This window comes from Phalacrocorax aristotelis, chromosome 6 (genome assembly GCF_949628215.1).
Source record: "Phalacrocorax aristotelis chromosome 6, bGulAri2.1, whole genome shotgun sequence".
Lineage (NCBI taxonomy): Eukaryota > Metazoa > Chordata > Aves > Suliformes > Phalacrocoracidae > Phalacrocorax > Phalacrocorax aristotelis.
Window position 1 is genome coordinate 40,178,426 of NC_134281.1, and position 20,581 is coordinate 40,199,006.

General features: G+C 36.3%; 1 protein-coding gene across 3 annotated transcripts in view; it reads right to left on the reverse strand.

Annotated features, from left to right (window-relative positions):
* The window catches only part of LRRC7 (leucine rich repeat containing 7), a 106,461-nt gene extending 93,352 nt beyond the window's left edge, over positions 1-13,109 (reverse strand). For 2 of the 3 annotated variants that reach the window (XM_075097300.1, XM_075097301.1), the window contains exons 1-5: positions 12,903-13,109; positions 7,213-7,330; positions 6,252-6,330; positions 5,405-5,494; positions 2,253-2,309 (exon numbers count right to left, since the gene is read on the reverse strand). In XM_075097300.1, the coding sequence (XP_074953401.1) occupies positions 2,253-2,309; positions 5,405-5,494; positions 6,252-6,330; positions 7,213-7,330; positions 12,903-13,091 (533 nt within the window). In that variant the 5' untranslated portion in view covers positions 13,092-13,109. The remainder of the gene's footprint in view (positions 1-2,252; positions 2,310-5,404; positions 5,495-6,251; positions 6,331-7,212; positions 7,331-12,902) is intronic. The other variant, XM_075097299.1, reaches the window with a different exon arrangement.
* Positions 13,110-20,581: the final 7,472 nt, after the last annotated feature.

Below are 20,581 nucleotides of genomic sequence, written 5' to 3' on the forward strand. Positions count from 1 at the left end.
CTGAGAAAATAAAGCAGACTGGTATTTAACATTTGCCTGTTCCCCTGTAAAGCCTAAATGACATACCGATACTGCTTTAGCTCTACCTGCTGCACTGTCGAGTCTGTGTTCACCCACAGCCTCACCACTTTCCTCCTCCAACCTCCCATGCTCAGCCCTGATCTTCTCAGGCCCGCTCTAGTATGCCAAGAGATGCTGCTTTAGACAAGTAGTTACTGTCTTTTATAAAAAGAGGTCAAATTCACTCTAACTAGGAAGCAGGACCTATATTCTCCAAATCAACACTCTGCAATATGCGTTAACTCCTGTCCATCCGTTACACTGCGCACCTTTTTTTTTTTGCTCACAGGGAAAATGGCTCTAGAGGACAAAAGAAGCCCAGAAACTCATAGATCTCCCATTTTTTGTCCCAGTTAATGCAAAAATGACCTCCTCAACTTTTTTTCCCTTCCTTTTGCTTTGTTTTATAATACAGATGTCCCTTTTGTCTGGCAGTTTTAAGGATAGCATTTGAATAAGCAAAACCTGTTATTTGCAGTTCATCTCAGTCGTGTCTAGCAAAGCCTTCTGCCATAGCAAAAAGCAGACAACAAACATGCCCACAAATAACGTTTCCTGTGGTTACAAGAATCAAAGAACTTCCTTACTTTCAGAATCATACAGTGGGAAAAGTCGCACTCAGCCACCTTAACAACATTAGTGCTAATGAAACCAGAGGCTACTACGCTTAGGTATGGATCTTCCAAACGCTTGCCAAACTTGACAAATTTTGCCTGTTAAACACCGTGTATTGCAGAAGAAAACAAAAAAATTATTTTTCAGTAACAATGACACACGATCCCAACCTTGCTCCCCCTGAATTCAGCAACAAGTCTGTTACCATCTTCGGTGACATTAGAGTTAGACCAAAAGTAGAAAAAAATTCTCTTTGATCAAAATTATTCTTTTGTGGAATTCGGATTCTTCAATTTTAGCATGCACACATCCGTTTATTCCAACACGCACCTTCTGCATGCAAAGACTATGCAATTCCCTTCTAAGAAAGACTGATGTTTAAGAGGTAGCTAGATAACATGTATATAGCCTTTCACGATGATACAGACCTCAAAGGCTGCAAATCTGCTGTTCTGAACAGGTCTCATTTTTAAATGCAGATAAACACTTTGGTAGCAGATTGAAGCTTTTTTGTTGTTGTTTTTCAAAAGAGTAAACCTAACTCAGAACAGAGGAAATATAGAGTTTATACCAAAAAGCCAGATTTCAACTGATACAAAGAATATTGCCTGTAACACAAAAAATAGCTTTCCTTTAAAAAAGGAAAGTGCTGTGGATGAAAGCCCAGAGGAAGTAGTGAAAATGTCACTGTATCCCATTATAGGCAAAGTGCCTGCGCAGGATTTTGATAAATGCATGCTTGCTATAAAGGGTGCCCTTTTAAAATGAGCTAAAGAATATGCAATTCAGTATTAGCAACATTTCATAAACAAAGTCTATTGCCACCACTATAAGTCTCATTTATAATGGCGCCATACAACCCCATTTATAACAATCCCGAAATCCATGGATATTTTTTCATTGGTTAAGTTCCCCATTACAGAAAACAATTATAACATAAAAACATATTCCTTGCTTTAAGCAGCGCAACTTCCTATATTTAGCATGGCAAGTATATCAATGTATTTTTCATTTCTTTACTGTTTCCTTTTCAAAATATCATTTAAATGTTGGTCAAATTACAGCAACAAATTATAGCAACTTTCTTTTTTTGGTAAATAGTACCGAGAAACACTACCAAATTAACAGTTCTTCAATATTGTGATACCGGTTTCTGAATAGTATTGTAAACCACCAGATATATTTAACTTCTGTACGGATCATATGGGGAGATTATTCTACTGAGGTTACATTGAGTATGTTTTTAGTACATCAGACTACTTCTTGATGAGGAAAATACTGTCACATAATTACTTACCAGGGTTATCTCATATGTTGTTTTCCAATTTTGTTTACATCTCATATTTTAAAATGTCATGTTATAGATTTTGGATATTGAGTTACAGTCAGCTAATGTACCAGCCTTCATTTCCATTATATGTTTGCTTTTTGTTAAAAACCTTCAGTAGAATTTCTTTAAACAGAGGAAAAAATACCTCTTAACAGAAATTACACCATTCCACTGCTAACAATAAAAATATTCCGCACTTTTGGAAATTTCAGGTGAAAGAGGCTTATGTAAATATTCAATCACTTACTTTGGTAGAGTTTTCAAGTGATTTTCTCTTAACTCCAAAATTCGCAATTTGACAAGTCTGGAAATATGATAGAAAATAATTAGTTCATACAATGAATTAATTCAGGAATTCAGAAGAATTCTACGAAACTACTTATTTCAACAAAAAAAGAAGTCCGCTTAATGCACAACAGTAAGATGTCCAGTTATTGTGGGGCTGAATATGATACAAAATATATTCAGAGCCAAATAGCTTCATCTAAGGACAGAGCTTCAGAGAAGAATGTATCTGTCCTTACCTGAACTCTTCTGAAAAACTTTGACATATAGCAGTTCATTCACAGTCATCCTGAACTATTTTTATTAATTACTCAAACAAGGCAAACATAGTAAAAGTTAATTTCTCTCAAACATTTCCAGACCCGTTAAAGGATAAAAAGCAACTGCTATTTAGTTCACAACTTCTGCATTTTTTCAGCACTGAATTCTACAGCTCCACACATGCAGAACAATACTACAGAACAGATATCCACTGAATTTACTGGGACACTTGCTTAAGTGTTGGCATAAATTAGAACCTATACACAATAGTACTTCATAATTCCATATCATTGTGCAAACTTTAACTGGCATTATTATTTAAACAATAAATTTCATGAAGTAGAACAATGGGAAGGAAGGAGGACACATCAGGTAAGAGATGAAGAAACTAATGTATTAGAGTTCCAGAATTTGGGACAATGTGGTCTAATTACCCATATTGTCTAGGAAGATAATTTGATAAACATGAAAGGATTTTGATTCATGTCACCCTTTTGCTGGCTCTTTAATCCCAAATTATAATCAATGTGGGGAGGAAAAGAAAGAGGATATAAAACCAAAAGGATGAACTAGGTCCTTTCCTCTTCATCTCAAAGTGTACAACTGCCCTCACAGAAAATCTGAAAAATCAACAATTTTTTGGAGGTACATTCAGCATGAGCTGACCATGCCCAGGATTGTTCAAAGCCTATGTGAAATTGAGCACCTCTGCATACCTAATTCGTAACTGTATCATTCCTAAACAGAGATGTCAGCCGGGAGACATACTATTAAAGCTTTTAGGCTGATATAATAGTTTCTGAATGTGAAGAAATGTATTGAGCAACTTTATGGTGAGTTTCAATGATTTCATTAATTCTGCTTTTCATATTACTCCGTCTCTACAGTTCAGGTCCTTTACTGCTGTAAATGTAAACATGTGAAAAAGTTTTTAAAAATAAAACAAAGCTTTCAACAGTTCTCTGTCCAGCACACCACCACTCTTCTGTTTCATGGAACCTCAGAGTTCCCAATATTATGCTCTTCTAGACAACTGTGATTTTATCTTTTTCCTACCAAATAAAGCAGAAAATATTTTCAGTCATAGAATCATTAAGGTTGGAAAAGACCTCTAGGATCATCAAGTCCAACTTTCAACCCAACAATAGCATGTCTCCTAAACCATTCCTACAGCTTTGCTTAACCAGGACTAAAGAGAACAACTCTAAATGAGAAATGTGTAGGGACAGCTACATGATGCTCAGGCAGACTCCGTTCATGACTTTATTCGCATGGCTAAATGAGACTATAACAGACTAACTGACTATTACTGTACCAGAAGATATAAAGAAAGCACTAAAATTTGGAGAAGAGCAATAAGTGAGATACAGTTAAAGAGCTATGTGTGACTAGTAACAAAAAAAAAAAAAAAAGCAATGTCTTTATGCTAATGTGGGAAGCTTTGGAAACATGACAAGGATTTGTAAATGCAAGACACCAAACAGATAATACAGGAGCAGAATAATAATGAAGGAATAACAACCACAACTGGAACTAGTGTAATTTCATTTAGATAAAATATGCATTTGTAAAAAAAAAAAAAAATTAGTGCTTTCTGCTAAGAGATTTAGAATACTAGACATGTACTTAAGCGACAACAATTATTAGACAAAGTACCAGCAAGGGTTTAGAAGAGCCTAATGAATATAAACACCTGATAAATTGCAGGGTATTTAATATATTTATTTTTCCTTGACATTTGAACATAATGTCTGATTCCAAACTGCAGAAGCAGGCTGTCTTAGGATTTACTCTGATATTTCAAACACTCATCAAATGCAAACAATGACAATTTTTCTTCCTTTTTCTTCAACTAGGCATTTTCTAAAAGGTATTCCAGCGTAAAGCCCAGACTCAGCCCTGCATCAGTGACAGGCTCATCAAGTGAATGCTGATAAAGCAGCATTTCCTATTTCTCAAAGCCTGAGCCTACCATTGTCATTTCCAACACAAATTATGTCACCTCAGTATTAATTTGGGAGTGCTGAGTTGATGTTCCCAGCTGAACAATAAAACACACATACAGGTAGCTGGATGGACCAGGAAAAAACTACTACTAGGTGAATTCTGTAAGACCACCATATATTTTCTCTGTTATTCCTTTGTCTTCTGAGCTGTTTGCCCGACTGGACAATCTGAGGGCAGAAAGGCTATTCTCTCACCAGTGTAACAGGGGTGGAATAAACTTGACGTTTCTGCCAGACCTGTGAAGTGTAAGCATCCACTAGTTTCTAATGCCCTCTTAAATAGCCATGACAAACTGGGTTAACTTTGATCCCCACCTCCCTCTGCTTTGTCCATATCTGACACTTTTTGGCTCAGTTTCTGCTGCACTTATTTTTACTCTCATTCTACATCCTTTCTGCCCTGCTGTTTTTGAATCTTCTCCCTTGTTCTTGCTTTTTCATTCTTCCTTTGGTTACTCCACCATGCTCAGTCATTTCTTTCTTCCTTTCTGACTCACAACACTTTGTCTTTCTGTTCATTTTTCAATAGGCATAGATCATATTGTTATTTTCTGCCCCTGCCACAATTTAATAACGCATTTGATCAAGGACAGGCCTTTTCTTAATTTTCTATTTCTTCTCCCCTTTTCTCTCAACCAGCAAACTGCATCATTTAATCATAAAATCCTTGCTGATATAACATTCTAACAACAATCATTCATCAAAATAGGGCTGAAAAGCCAAAATCTCTTCGGTTTTTGTGGTTTGGTTTTTTTTAAAAAAAAAAGAATACAGCTTTAAAATGGTCCCTTAAAGCCTAAACCAGGTTCGTGTGAAAAAGCAATGTGCTTTGATGACTAATTCTTACCTTCCAAAGTTAGCTGGAAGAAACTCCAAAAAGGCATCATTTAGATAGAGCTGGGTCAAATTTAGAAGTTGTGTGAAGCCATCTGGCAGCCTAAAAAAACCAAGTTAAAATCTTAATGCTCACACCAAAGTTGCTATGGAAATAATAACAATATATATTTAGAAAGAGAAAGATGACTTTCTCTCTCACCTTCTATTTCTACCCAAATTCTAAAGAACTTACTGGTTACAGGCAACGTTTTTGCCCATTCTCATCTTTTCCATGTTGCTATAACCACATGAAATTCAAACGCCTCACACATTCAAGTTACATCAGTCTTTTCTCCCTTCCTAGCTGAGGGTTTTAAGCCAAAGGTGTTTGTTTCTGTCTCTCTTTCTTTCTTCCTTCCTTTATATCTCCTTTTCCCCAAACTGAAATAGTGGAATTTCATCCTTTCACCTCCTTCCCTCCATTTTATACATCATGGGATTACAACACAGATTTTTTTTTGTCTATTACTGCAAGTTTTTTTAAGGAATAAAGGTTGCCAAAGTCCCAAGAGATTACGGTATGTGAGGACGCAGCATGGCTTGCTTCCCAAATACATAAAGAACCAGCCCCCTGTGTTTAAGAAGTTGCATCATACGGACTGCTTTGCCAACAATTTCTCTACTATGTGTAAAGACACCATATTTGTTACATAGTACACAGATCTTTTCATAGATACATCAACCTTGGATTTCAGATAATTAAAAAGAAATCTAGATTAATCCTGTAAATGAACTTGATACAATGCCTTTAAATTTTAGTTCACTTTGCGTAAATTTTCTGCACTTGCAGTAAATAAACACAAGCTACTGATACTCACTTAGAGACTGGATTGACACTGGCTTCAATAATTGTTAAACACTTACAACATTTAATATTTTCTGGAAAATCTTGAATTCCTAAAAAAATATTGATAGAATTATTATACGCATGTAAAAAACTACTCAACTTGTTTTATTCATACATCAGTTCATTTGGCATTTTCAGATCAGACTTAAGCTATAACAGGAAGAATACATATATTTTATTATCATAGTCTAAAAGATGATACTTAAGCACTAAATAAATACACCAGAACAGATAATATGCCGTGTACTAAAGCTATTATGGTAATTCTTGATTTATATGATCTTCTACAGTTAAACAGTGACATAATTTGTACTGATATTTGTGCCTTTCAACTGCTTATCTTTTTCTTCTTTGCCACCACCTCTTCTCAGAAGAACATACATATAATCCCAAGAGTCTCTAGACCCATTTTGATAATAACTTTTTCAACATTTTCAAGAGTGCCTAAGCCTTGTTTCCAAAACAATAACACTCAAGTTCAGACATGCAAAGGTTTTTAGGCACATAAATATGTAAATGCGTAATTTGGAAATGCAGATCAGCAAATTAGTCACTGGCTATATAAATCCTGGTAGTTGTTTACCTGCAGCCTTATATGCTTAAATACATTACACAAGAGCCCAGTAAGTACTAAGCCACTTTAGAAAGCAGAATGGTTCATAAAAATGGACTCCCCCTCTTGTTTCTAATGGGGTTTTTTGGTCACAATTCATCACAGGATACTATGCTAAAGCAAACTCAATATTTTTTTACAGAAAAGTAAATGAGGTAGATATCTACTCAGATTTCTCAAAACTGCCAGACAGGAAAATAGTACATAATCTAGAAAAAGAACAAGTTTTCTAGAATGCTAGTTTGTTAATTATTAGGAATTAAAACTTCATTACTGTTTACATTCATTACAATTCTTTAAAATACTTTTGATCTCTTACCATTTTTACTGATATCAAGTTCTTTGAGGTTAACTAAGCTAGCAATAGTGGTTGGCAGACTTGAAAGGTCATTGTCTGGTATACTCAGTTTGCGTAAAGCTTGACAGTTGAACAGTTGCTGTAACATAAAAAGATACTTCACAGTGTTTCAGGAAAAAGATCAGTTTGGGATCATTATTTATACACAGAAGCAACAAATACCACAAAACTACACTTGCTACATGAGAATTCAATAATAAAAAAAATATTTTGAAAAGCCATAATCTGAGAACGCATTCTTACTGGCTGTTCAGTATCATAAACAGAGCTTGTACACAGTTGACAAGAATAATCAGAGCAGTCGATCGGGAGAAGGAATGTTCAAAAAGAGCTTTCTGTCAAAAACTACATGCTCATTGCAATCAACTTTTTGTAGGTACATGATATTTCATGTGTGTCACATCAATTGAATTTTTTTGAGGCTTATGGTAAATTAAAGTATTTTATTATTTAATTTCATGATAGATTTTAAAATATTTTGTCTGCATGCAGAAGAAATTTGCTATCTTCAAGAAGCAAAAGGCTTTGACATTATCAAAATGATATGTTCCTTAAGTCCCCCAAAATTCAGAACTTGATTCTAATTTCAATTCAAATTTTGTAAAAGGTCAGAATTTCCACTGCAAAAACAATCCTCCTTTCAACCTGAAGTATTCAATAAGTCACGTTGAAAGCACCTATTTAACATGGCTGCTTTCCTCAAGAAATAACACTATCTCATATAACACCTTACACATTAATAAAACAGCCATACTAAGAGAAAGCAGCCATGAAAAGTGATGTCACGTTTAGGTACATCACACTGCAAGGTTAGAGGTGCAATATATGAAGAGCAAGCAGGTGCATTTTTTAGATCGAGTAGCTTATAGCCTCTTGAAGCCCAGCACGCTAGGTATAAGAGGAGAATGCAATATAATTGCTTGGCTTATTTATTGCCATGCTTCACATTCCCCAGCAACAGTACTGTGGAAAATTGCCTGTAAAGAGTAACGGGGAAGGGTCACGCATGGCTCCCCGCCTTGGTGTGCGGTACGAAGCCTGGTTTGTGCACCCAGCACAGCGTCATTGCAGCTGGCCTCCAACCCCCAGTACCAACCACTCCTGCGCTACCCATCACACCGGACTGCAGGAAAGACCTGCTTCACGTTACCCCTTTGCGGCTGCGGGCTCTAAAAGCATCGCTCTTTTCAAGAGTTAAAAGTTACCAAAACCCGCAGGACTTCCTGCAAATATGAATTCACCAAATGGCACCAGAAAATTCAGTGGGTTCCAGAGAAGAACAGTTCTCTTTGCAGGCATCTCAAAAGCATTCTTCAAATATTACTGCTATGCTTACAACAGATTTAGTCTTTCTTTCAGACTTCTGTATCAGAATAGTCTACATACTCATCTACAGGCTATTTAAGAATGCATAATAATTTGATTGCCTAGATGAAAAACTCAGCCAACTATCCAGAGAAGAGAAAATTAACACGTAAATGGTGTGCAAATGCCAACCTGGTACTTCATTTGAAGTAAATTTTAGATTATTTTGAAACTACATCTTTCTGCTGTAACTCACAACCCTTTAGAAAAATCCAGCTTTTTGTTCAAGATAATTTGTTCTCAGAAAACTGAGAGGGAATCACATGAATAAAAAACGCTCAGAATGAGAAGCGCCAAATCAATTGGCACCAAATCTGAAAGGGTCTTTTTACTGAAAGACACTTTCCAAAATGCCTTTGAATTGACAGTCTTTTTCAGATTTCCTCTTACATGAAACGTACTTGTTAATTCTCAAGACTGCACAACAGCCCCCTCCCCACCGCTCACCAGCCAACGCCAACGGCAGGCAGAGAAGCCCAAGGCACTGCTACAGCCCAGCAGCCCCGCAGGAGGAACAAAGAAAACCGTTTCCATGCTGGGGCCTGCAGTTCCCAATCTAATTCATAGGAACAGCCAGAACATTTGGAAGGCAAAACTGGGTTACACATTTCTGCTTGCAGACAATATTAATAAAGGGAACTATCTCTCCAGAGAAAGAGGAATTCCTTTGCAATGCATCTGAGAGCACCGACTCTTTCTCTTTTTTAAGGAAGCACATCGTTTTGGACAAAACCGGAAAGTAATGAAATTAATAGCCTACAGGGTTTGCTCTTAAAATTTCTAGCCACCTCACTGCATGAGGACAGCTGCAGACATTAGTAATGTTCAGCATAAGGAACCTGCAGAATTTTAGTACATACACAAACCATACCATGCTATTATAACTGAGCACAGTTTCCCAGCCGTTTCCCTGGAGAATTCATCTTTTAAAAGCCAGGGAAGGCTTGGAACTTACAGTTTTGACAATATCTCAACAGATGCAAGGCTTTTGAACTGGGGAATGAAGAAGTTCAATAAAAAATATTCCCTCTGGAGTAATTTTATGATGCACTGTTGTATCATAAATAATACAAGAGTGTGAATACAGGTATGTAGGCCCAAAATTGCTCAATTTTTTTAACCCACTGGATTTTCAAAAAGTGTCTTTCTCAATTTCTGGCACTTTATGGCCTTGCCATCACGATCTTGATGTAATCAGCATACTGCATGCCTATATACTACTTTTATTTCTTTCAAACTGGAAACCAAGTGGTGCTAACAGTGCTGTGATTTCAGTTATAACAATGGGCTATTATTCTGCATATCTCAGTTCTCGACTACACAGCAGTAGAAGTTGTTGGCTGCTAGGACCATAAGAAATTTCTGCTTTTTACTTTCCATAGGCATAACCAAGAAATACATGGGGGGAATTTCACGTCAGGATTTGAAAGGAAGAACGCTTCCTAGCTTTGCAGAACAGAAACATATTTCTTATTGGCAGATCTAGAAAAAATATTCAATGCCTTTAATGGAAACTGTAACATATAGCAAATGCAATGCAAAAGAAAGATATAGTTAATTAACAATATCTACCCATCTATGTGAGCTATACATTAGTGACTACCTCAACACCATTTATATATTGGTTGCATTTTTTTGTCCATTGCAAATTAGTCCAGATTTTACTTTATATTTATAAGGGTGAGCTGCTGGGGAAAATTTTAATCTCATTCATATTTTTCTGGATACTGATTGCCAGTGACTCCACCTTCATTAAAATCTATATTAGTTTTTATTAGTCATTGATTCATTTGACTCACAAATAGGGACATACTTGCAGCAGCAGCTCAGGAAAATGAAGTCAAAGGCAAACAAAATAAAAGACCTGGCTAGTTTTAGGGGAGAACAGAGAATAAGAATTATACAATGACCCTATAAATCCTTAAAAGAAAAATATTAGAAATCAGGAATTCGAAATACATTTCTAATGAAGACAGCAGGAAAAAAAGCATAATAACGATGCATTAAAAAAATTCTTAAAAACAGACAGAATGAGTTTAATATATCAGTTTAATGCAGAATAATTCATTGGTTTCTAGTGTATCATGTATCTAGGTAGATAAGGGCTTAACAGATTTTTTACCTATACGTTTTTCATTAAATTTTTAAACAGCATAAAGTATTCTGGTCATAGAAAAGTTCAAAAGAATATTGTAACTTCAGAGGCACATAACATTTGGTAAATAACAGAAAATTGACAAAACAAGTTTTCTTGGAAGACGTAATTTGAATTCACATTTACAGAGAGAGGAAAGTTCTGCCTATGGTAGATCATAACGTATAATGCGAGAGTTAGTGTTAAGTTATACGGTGCCATTTTAGGAAAAAATGGCATTTCCTCTCCTAGAATATTAATTCAATAACGAAAAAAGTTCAGATACCTGCAGCAAAAAAAATATATGAAGAAAAAAACTTGACACAGAAATTATTTGGACTGTTTAATTTATGATAATGATTAATAAAGGCTTAAGACAAAAATTATGAATGGTATGCAGAAAGCAAATTAACACTCCCATTAATCATCTCTCATACAAGGCCAAGACTATGTTAAACAATGCGTTTACTCAAACTCAAGACCAATTAAAAGGTTTTCTTCAATACATAGTATTTGCTTCAAAATATTATTTATAACAAAGAAAAATAAGAAAAGAGAGGTGCAGAACAAGACTCCTATACATTTAAATCTGTCCAAAGTATGTATTTATCTGCTGTTTTGTTTCTCAGATAAGAAATACAAAATAGATGATACCACAACACAATGCAAAGGTTTCATTAGCATTCCCATTTCTATTGTGACTGACGCTAACAACTATGACCTTCATCCCAGTTTCATAATTTTGGACCCCTTACCTCTGGCCCTCAGTTTTCCCACATAGAGTTATGCCATATTGCTCTTGTTCTATGCCCTGATATATTTGTCTTCCATTATACACTGCAATTTAGTTTGAATAGCATGGCGATGCATACTTTCAAGAGACTCAAAACAAATATTCCAAAAATCCCTAGCTAAATTAGACACTTTATATGTTCTTCAGTAGCATAATTAAAATATACAAGGTTAACCATATATTATTAAAAGATAAATAGTCCTGAAACTATTTATCAGCAGTAAAATGGCCTCCACCACAATCCATTTCACATTTATGGGGACAGAAAAAAATATCTGGCTCTCTTCGGTCCTTTCTAGTAGCAGCAGAGATAAGGCAGTTCACTATATCATTTTTCTGTGATGCTTAAAAGATTGCAGGCACCCTGTCTCACCATCTGTAAAGAATTTCTTGACCGAGTGAGCAATCTTAAGCGATGAACCATCATATCTGAATAAAGGAACTCCATGTATTGGAAAAAGTACGTTTTCTACATTTGTAAATAGAATTTAGACAAAGTCTGCATGCAGTGTGAGAAATATGTTGAGAGATGATGAAGAACGGATTACAGTGAACAATGTTTAATTAAAGACTTGTAAGCATCGTTCATTATTGTTGAGAAAAATTCAATTAAGGAATGGATTACATTACTTCATGCTTCATTATGTAGCTAGCACCTACTATTAATTGGTTTTTCCACTACCGTGCCCTCTTTTGTTTCCAGAACACTTAAGTTACAGTAACTTTTAATTCCTTATAGTAAGTATTCATCAACAGAAGAACAGATTTAAAGGCTCTATAATATAAGTTTTACACAGGAAGGATAACTTAAGTAATCTTATTGCAGGACCTCATTTGCAGTTATAAAAATATTAGTCAGATAGTACTGGCATTTCTCCCACAATGATAAATGGCTTATCCTGACAATGAGCCTGCTTTTAAAAGCAGTGCTACAGAGGATCCAAATGTGAGATCATCTACCCCACATATTAGTGTACTCCTGCTCAAGATATCAAATGCCATATTAATTACTTGTTGTGCAAGAAGTACTACTTCTGAACATTGTTAATTTCCCAGTTTAAGACTTCGTTGGCTGCCCCCTGTTCTTGTGCTATGAAGCAAGGAGAGGTAGGTGGCCCTGCTCCTCCCCATGCAGTACCACCTGCAAGAACGGTGTCTCAGCTGTTTGGGCTCTTCAGAGAGGGCAGAAAAAAAAACTGTAAAAATGTAATTGAATCTAGTCCTAATAGCCATGATTCCTCCCACAGCAAGCACATCTCCTGGTCAAGAGCAAGCCCTGTTTCAGAGTTGAAGCACATGTTGAATACACATTTAAGAACACAACTGTGACATCTGTATTACAGGCAGAACACTGATTACCTTAGGTAGCTCTTCAATTTGATTGGCATCTAGGTAAAGTTCCTCTAACGTCCGTTCAAAGCTAAAAACCTCCTTTGGCACCTGCTGTAGGCCACAGTGGGAGTAATCTAACACTGAGACAATTTCTTCTTCACCACGAAAACACCGGCAGGGCACCAAACGGCCGATAATTTTCCTTTTGGTTGTCATCTCCAAACAGCATACTGAAGGAAAAGGGGGAAAAAAGAGTTTTTTTAAACTATCAACATTTTGGGGACAATTTCTTTAAAATTATATATCAAGATTGCAATCCATTAAATACATTTTTTCCCGAGGGATATCTGTACTCTGCGTTTCTTATTCTACCTTTCTACTGAACATGAAAAAGTGAGATTTACCAGCGTAATCACAGAAAGCGATCTCAATACATCATCTATTCCCCTGCACCGTGACAGAACGAAACATGCCAAGACCATACACAACTGTTACTTTCTTTAATGATAAAAATCAGCTGTGTCAATCCCACATGTATGAACATGTTCATCAAAGTACAAAATGACAACATTTCTACTCCATGGTTTAGTCCCTTGCTCAGTTCAGACTGCCAGTCACTGAAGTGAATCAGTCATTTGCTTCTGATTTGCCCTGATAAATGCCCCATTTCTCTGATTTCTCCGAAATCAGAGTTCCTTAGCCTTCCACAGTTACTCCTGGAGTATATTCGCTGTCTTCTCAACCATACGAATAAAGAAGAGGATATGTAAACTTAATTGTTTATAAAATATAAAACTAGAACAAAAGTAACCCAAAACCAGACCGTTTGTTTACGTGTCATTCCTGCTTCTCTTTTATTACCTGCTGAAAACTCAGATAAAAGACTTAAGAGAAATACCATTTATTTCTCTGCAGTTAAATAAACGTCTGGGAAATTTCACCACAGTCTGTCCCTAACTTCTTCTCATCTAGACACCAAGTTCTGCAGATCTTCCTTGCATACACCGTTCGTATGGGCACTTCTAACTCATATGAGTAACAGTTTACACAATTGTATCTTCTTGTTTTTCAATGGAATAAAAATACTTTAACTCACTACTCTTGAACAAAGAGAACACTCAACAAGGAGATTTTATACACATCAAGCAGTCTCTAAATCTAGAATAGTTATTGACATTTTTTGAAGTTATTTTAACATGATTATAGATGAATCAGGCTGTTCTGAAACATATTACCACAAATCCAAGAAGGGCTAAAACTTCAGCTCCCATTTTCTAAACCACTTAACAAGGTTTTTGAGTTACATTTATGAAAAAAAAGCTCAAAACTAGTCCAGGTAAAGCAAAATAAAGCTCATCAGGATCCTCTTTCACAGGATGCCAGTGAAAATGCAACTGTATATTCATGCAAAATATCAGTGGAGATAATTTGTATTTCACATAAATAATGGCTTAAGCAATGGAAGATAAAAAAATAATTGGTCAGACAATGCTCCATTCATGGATCTCTCTGACTTTTTTATCATGTAATACATTGATATTTTGGAGATAAAATACTCAAATGTTTTATTTCCTTTTTTAAATTTTAGTAGCACCTAATCTGCCTCTAGCAATCCCAAAGAGATGAGCACACGTATACTGTCAAAACAAATACTGTTTTCTCATGTTCTCAAGAAGACCGAGATGTTGAAACAAACAGGAGGGAAACCAGAGTGCAGCTAGTTATTCATTTGGCAGTGCCAATGACAGGCTTTCTGTTCACTGATTCTGGCTTAAGGGTAAAGCTTAAAACAGAGAGAAGGCTATAGTAATTTTGTAATTCAGCTTGACCAGGCGCCAAGTTTGTGGGTATAACATAAAAGTTATATCTTAATTACAGTCAGCTGTTGCAATGAAAACATCTGCATCATATAGTGCACATAAACTTCTGACAATGTGAAGATAGAACATTTTAGGTATGAAAAAAGCAGCATTAATTTACAAGCCAATAAATCACAGAATCTAAAAGTTTTATTTCAGTTCAACGGTACAGTCCACGGCAGAACACAAACAGCCACACAGTGAAAATTTAAGGGTACCACATACCACTCAAATTTACTTTGTGAACTTTGATTTTAAGTGTTCTTAATTTAAATTCCTTACACCAGGAACACTAGAACCCCAGTCAGAGTTCACACTCAACACTGTGGCTGGACCTGAGTTCTTGACTAGCACTCAAAATCTCCTGTGATAAGGAAATGTTTATTTTAACATCACCCCTAATTTTCCCTCTGGAAATAAGGCTACTGCCTTCACAGCTTCAAATCTGTCAGTCAATTTCAAACCCATCTGGGGGGCAACGACTTTTATAGTTTTCTCAACTTCAAAAAATTTTGCATTTGATACTTATTATTTAAGGCAGGAAAAGTCCCAAAGCTCTGCTCCGAAGCAAGTCCAGCAGGAGAATGGCCCATCACACCAGAATTTCTCCCAGTTCTGTCTCAGATCAGGGTTTTTTCCAATTGCCATGTTATCTGCACTCTCCAAACCTTTTTCGCTGTATGTGTTCCCACCACCATAGCTCAACATGCAATCAGCTCACCTGATCTTGGAAAGCCTGTATTTGGATGTTGAAAGCAGCTTTGGCCATCACTACTTAGAGTTAGTCACCCCACCCCATGTTGTACCTGACTTTAGGATCATCTGCGCTTGCAGCAACTGCTGCCTTCAGCAAACTCTCCCCCCTGGGAAGCAGCAAGGAAACGAGGCAGAGCAATGAGAAGAGGGAAAGCTGTCAACATCAGCAGGGCTGTAGGAGGAGCCAAGGGGAAAGGACGTGAAGCCCACAGTGTCAGGCAGCCTCCAGCTGTGTTCCCCGGCCTAGGATGCCCAGCTGAGGCTGCCTGTCCTGTCCCTCCCCTCTGAAGGAGCACCCCTGTATGCAGCAGGGCAGATGTCCGTGCTGGAGATGAGCCAGCTGCAGGAGCCAGCCAGGGAAGGCAGCACAAACACCTCACAGCTTCCCAACCTCTCCGCCTGCCAGTATTTCCAGAATCCAGGCACAAGACAGAGAAGGGGTGCAGCACAACCACTGACACCAATCTGCACTGCATCTTTAGGTCCAGAAATCTTCCCCAATAGCTCATTTGAGCGTACAAGATGAAAACTGATGAAAATGGTAAAAGCATTGGTCACAGAATATGAAATTAGCTATCACTCTGCACAGTCTCTTTGTACTCAAGCATAAGAAGTCGCATTTGCAACGGCGTATTTCAAACCCTGACACAATAAAAATAAATGCCCCTGGAATATCAAATTATTTGTAGCTTTTCAAGCCATTTGAAGATAATGAACAATTGAACAGTGACATGTACTTCAAAAACTACTCAGAAAAACATTCTTCCCATAGGCATTACAAAGCACTTTGCTTTGCATTATTCTCCTCTACTGTAGGCACACACGTAAAACAAACCCTGCATTTCATTTAATAGAAACCTGGAACAATAACAGTATAATGGAACAGCTACAAAGTGTACAAATAGCGAAGTGATAGAACTGTACTAAAAATATCAATTACAACAGCAAAAACATTTTGTAAAAGTTTTTTCTTTTGCTTATGTAAACGAAAGTGTTTCATTATTGCAGTTCATAAAAATATCTGTATTTTCTTATTCAATAGAAAATTGTTTTAAACATTAGAAAGAAAAAATCCTCAGAGGATAAAGAAAAGTGAATTAATTACCTAGCCTTCCTCAAAATGATAAGACCTGATTGTCATGATACATTATGTTGGTGGGATTAATTGGTTATCTATGGGAACTGTCCTCTTTAGGGGAAAAAAACCCCAAAAAACACAAAACACCCAAAACCAAAACAAAACAAAAACGAACCAAAAAAACCAAACCAAAACTTAATCAAAACAGAATGTGATTTGGATAGATGAGCAATTTGTATTTAAGAAAAGATCAATACTGGAATAAGAAAGGTACTTGAACCTGAATTATGGTGCATTGCTATGATTTTGTGAGAAAAATCAGAAGTAACTCCACTACAGAAACTTCTGCTTATAGAATATTAGCTGGAAGAATGACCATGGGAAAGTATGAACTTAGATGTATTTTGAGAAGTGGGTTTGCATGTGTCCATTATTAGTCTCTCCATTATTTACCCTTAGTAATTAAGAAGAAAACAAACAAAAATGCTAAAAGAAAACCTGTAAAAACATCTCCTGGGATTTATATTGTTCTTTACAGTCACTTCAGAAAGTACCAGTACAGAATTAAAGATCTTGCGGTACAATTGAAAGGAGTAAAATTTAATGACCTGTGGACTAATGGTAATTAAACCCTTTATTAATTTCAGTATTATTAATTCCTACCCTGGACTAATTCCAGTTTTAGTAATTACACTTTTCTTACCTACATTTTATTCCTTCATAATTTTGATAAAGCTTTTCTTTTTTTCTGATGGTTACTTACTGTAAGAGGATTGCTACTTGAGATTCTTGGGAACAAAATTTAAGTCAAAGAGTCAACAGAAAGCCAACCTCCCAACTTCGGGAGGTTGAGTCATCACACACATCGCTGCTTTATAAAACTCCTTAATCCCTGTAAGTGATATAGAAAGTCTTCCCACTTCCTCCTAGGAACACCAGTGCTTAGTACTTTTCCCCATTTAAACTAGTGAAAGAAATATCATTCTCCACAGCTAAGTGCTAGAGGTTATTGCTCACCATATGCCACATGCTATAAGTTAAAGACTATATACTCTAGAAGACTTTTATCACAGTCAAAAATCAAGATATCTCAGGTTGTCTATTCAGTCTCACATGTAAGAACAGTAAATTTTCAAAGTTCATCAGACCACACACAGAAATGCTCAGCAGCTTGGAAGGCTACAAAGACTGTCCTGCAAAGGCAGTGGGAATAAGTGGAATATATATCCTTTTTTTATTGTGATTCTGCTTAAGGAAATTTATTGACACCTTAACTAATAATTCTATACAAATGTATTCATAACAAATTGTAATGTGCCATTTTTCAACAATTCAGAAAAGCAAAATGAAATACAAATGCACTTTTCACCACAAAAGCTTACAAATGTTATGACCTGTTTTCTGAATGCTTTTTAAAAAACATATTTTCTCAAAGAAACTATGAAAGAAGCATAAATATAAATTGCTATTTATCAGCTTCATGCAAACATCTCATTATCATTATCTGCAGTTCGTTCTCTTATAAAGAAAATTTTTATTCTAAGAATAACAGTAGTTTTATGGAAATTAATAATAAAATCTAATCTCTTCTCAGTTAATGGATCCTTTGTGCAGCAAAACCACTAATCCCCGTTTCTCAGTAATCAAGAGAGAAGATGTTCTCCTCACCTATTTAAAAGACAGAGGCAAAGAAAATTGCTGTATGGCTCACAAAACTCCGATTTAAAGATGGAACAAAATAGCTCAACAAACTTCAAAACTTCAAGTATCTTGAAAGGACAGAAGCAATTTGTTTCAAAGGACAAGATAGAAGAATTTAGTTTTTAATCTCAAAAGCTTTTTCCTCTGCAATGGACCTACATATCATCAAATGTAGCCATTTTTCTTCTCCCCTCACAAAATAATTAAAAATTTGCTCATAAAAAACAAAAAAAGCGCCATCTCTTTCTGAAATATTTTTATCTAATTGGTTCAGTTTTATGTTAAAATGTGCAATGCATTATCTTCAATGTGCTTTATTTTTCCATTAACAGTGTTAAATAACCAGTAACAACAAGTAGCAAGTGGTAATTATTGGACAAGCAATTTGAAAGAATTGTAACATAAAAACTAGTTTCAAATTGCCTTTGGAATCTACTCGATTTCTTCTGCATAGTGCATTTAAAATAAGAATTCCCAAATACCATATTTGAATGATCTGACTGTAATTATGAAGTCAGTTCTCTTGATCATCTTGGACCTGCAAAACTTCAAATGCATGTATTTATACACGTGCTAAAAGCAAAACAGAACAAAACAAAAACCCAAACAAACCACCACAACAAAAACGAACACCAAACCCAAAAAAACAAAACCAAACACCAAAACCCCAGGACAGAAAGCATTGGTAAAACTATTAAAAAAGCTTTGGGATTCATAGGAACTTTGGTTTATACCAGGCTCACTGGCTTATTTCAAGCATGACAAGAATCATTCGGTTTCCATGAGGAAACCAGCTCCTAAACTGATGGGTGTTACTGAATTCTGTGCAGCTCATTCTTTAAACAAATGATATATAAGCTTTCATTTAAAAATAGTCTAGACTTTACAATAATCAAATCAAACATAATTTTTTAAAATGGTTACCTGTAGAAAATAGAGATTTACCCTGACCAAGAAGTACCAGGTGTGATTTTTCCAGCATATTCTGCTGAAAGAACAAACTGAGCAAAAACAGATGAGAAATAAGGGTGACACTGACATTATACATTTTTATTCCACTACACAGGCAGGACCGATTACCTTCACACAGCCTTAAGCCTACTCTCCTGGTACAAGTTCCGCAGGATTGCTGTGTGTTAACATGACTAGCACTACAGAGCAGCTGCCCCATATATGCATGTTCTTCAAGCCTTTGAAAGTCTTCACTAAAACCAATTTTAAATCATTGTAGGTGATTTAAGTTCTTAGAAGCAAACAATAGGTTTCTGACATCTTTTTCTAAAGTGTCAAGTAGGTATATGAAGAAGAGAGGTAGTTAAACTGCTACTGTAAAAAACTCCAGAATTTGTCTCTGTGTAATTGGTAGTATAAATCAGCTTATTTCTGTTTTTCGGTATAGATTCATTATGAATTTAATTTTTCTACCAAACAAGCTTTCAATGTAATACTTCATTTAAGTATTTTTATCTCAGGAAGGTCTTAGTTCACCAATGCACTGCCAAAGTCAATGGCCTGAGCCAAAGCTGAAACAGGAGGAAAACCAACAAGTCGTAAGTACTGTAGGACCAGCCTGTGTTGCCTGACAAGGTATCGAATGTTAAAATTGTTCATACTCTTGAAATTTCATTCTGAAAACTGCAAGAAATTGTGAAGTTTAAGTGATCTGGTAGTGCTAGAGAGTTAATGACAAATCCTGGAAATAAAAAACTTAGGAGTCCAAATGAAAGCATTACAAGGCTGAAATGAGTAATAATGCTAACATTTGCCAGAGGGTTCAGAAAATATTAATTATATTCAAAGCAGCAGACAATTCGCTTCACTGATTCCTTTGTCATACATCACAGATAAGTGATTATTTTTCTGTTCCTTTTTTCTTTCTCTTATTATCAGCATAATCAACATTAACATGTTGGCTCTTTGCAGTGAGCTATCCTATCAGGCTTAGAAATCACAAATATATCAATCACTAAACCAATCACAGCTTCCATCATCCCCTCCAGTTCTCCCAGAAATCTTTCACTACTCCAGAGTGATGAAAGCGGAGAGCATTTCTCTGAGAGACCCAGCGAGCCCCCAGCGTCCCCAGAGACCAATCCCACTTGGAGCCTCCAAAGCAGACACCCTCACCGCGCCCCCGCCACCCTGCCGAGGCCGCTCGCCACGGACAACTCCCCTTGCGGCGATCCGGCTCTCCCGGGGCACAGTGCTAGCCTGAACACTGCCACAGCACAGGTGACTGATCACAAGAGGCAGCTGCAGACCAAACTCTTCAGCTACTATTTCTTTTCCTGGTATCATACCCTTCTTTAAAC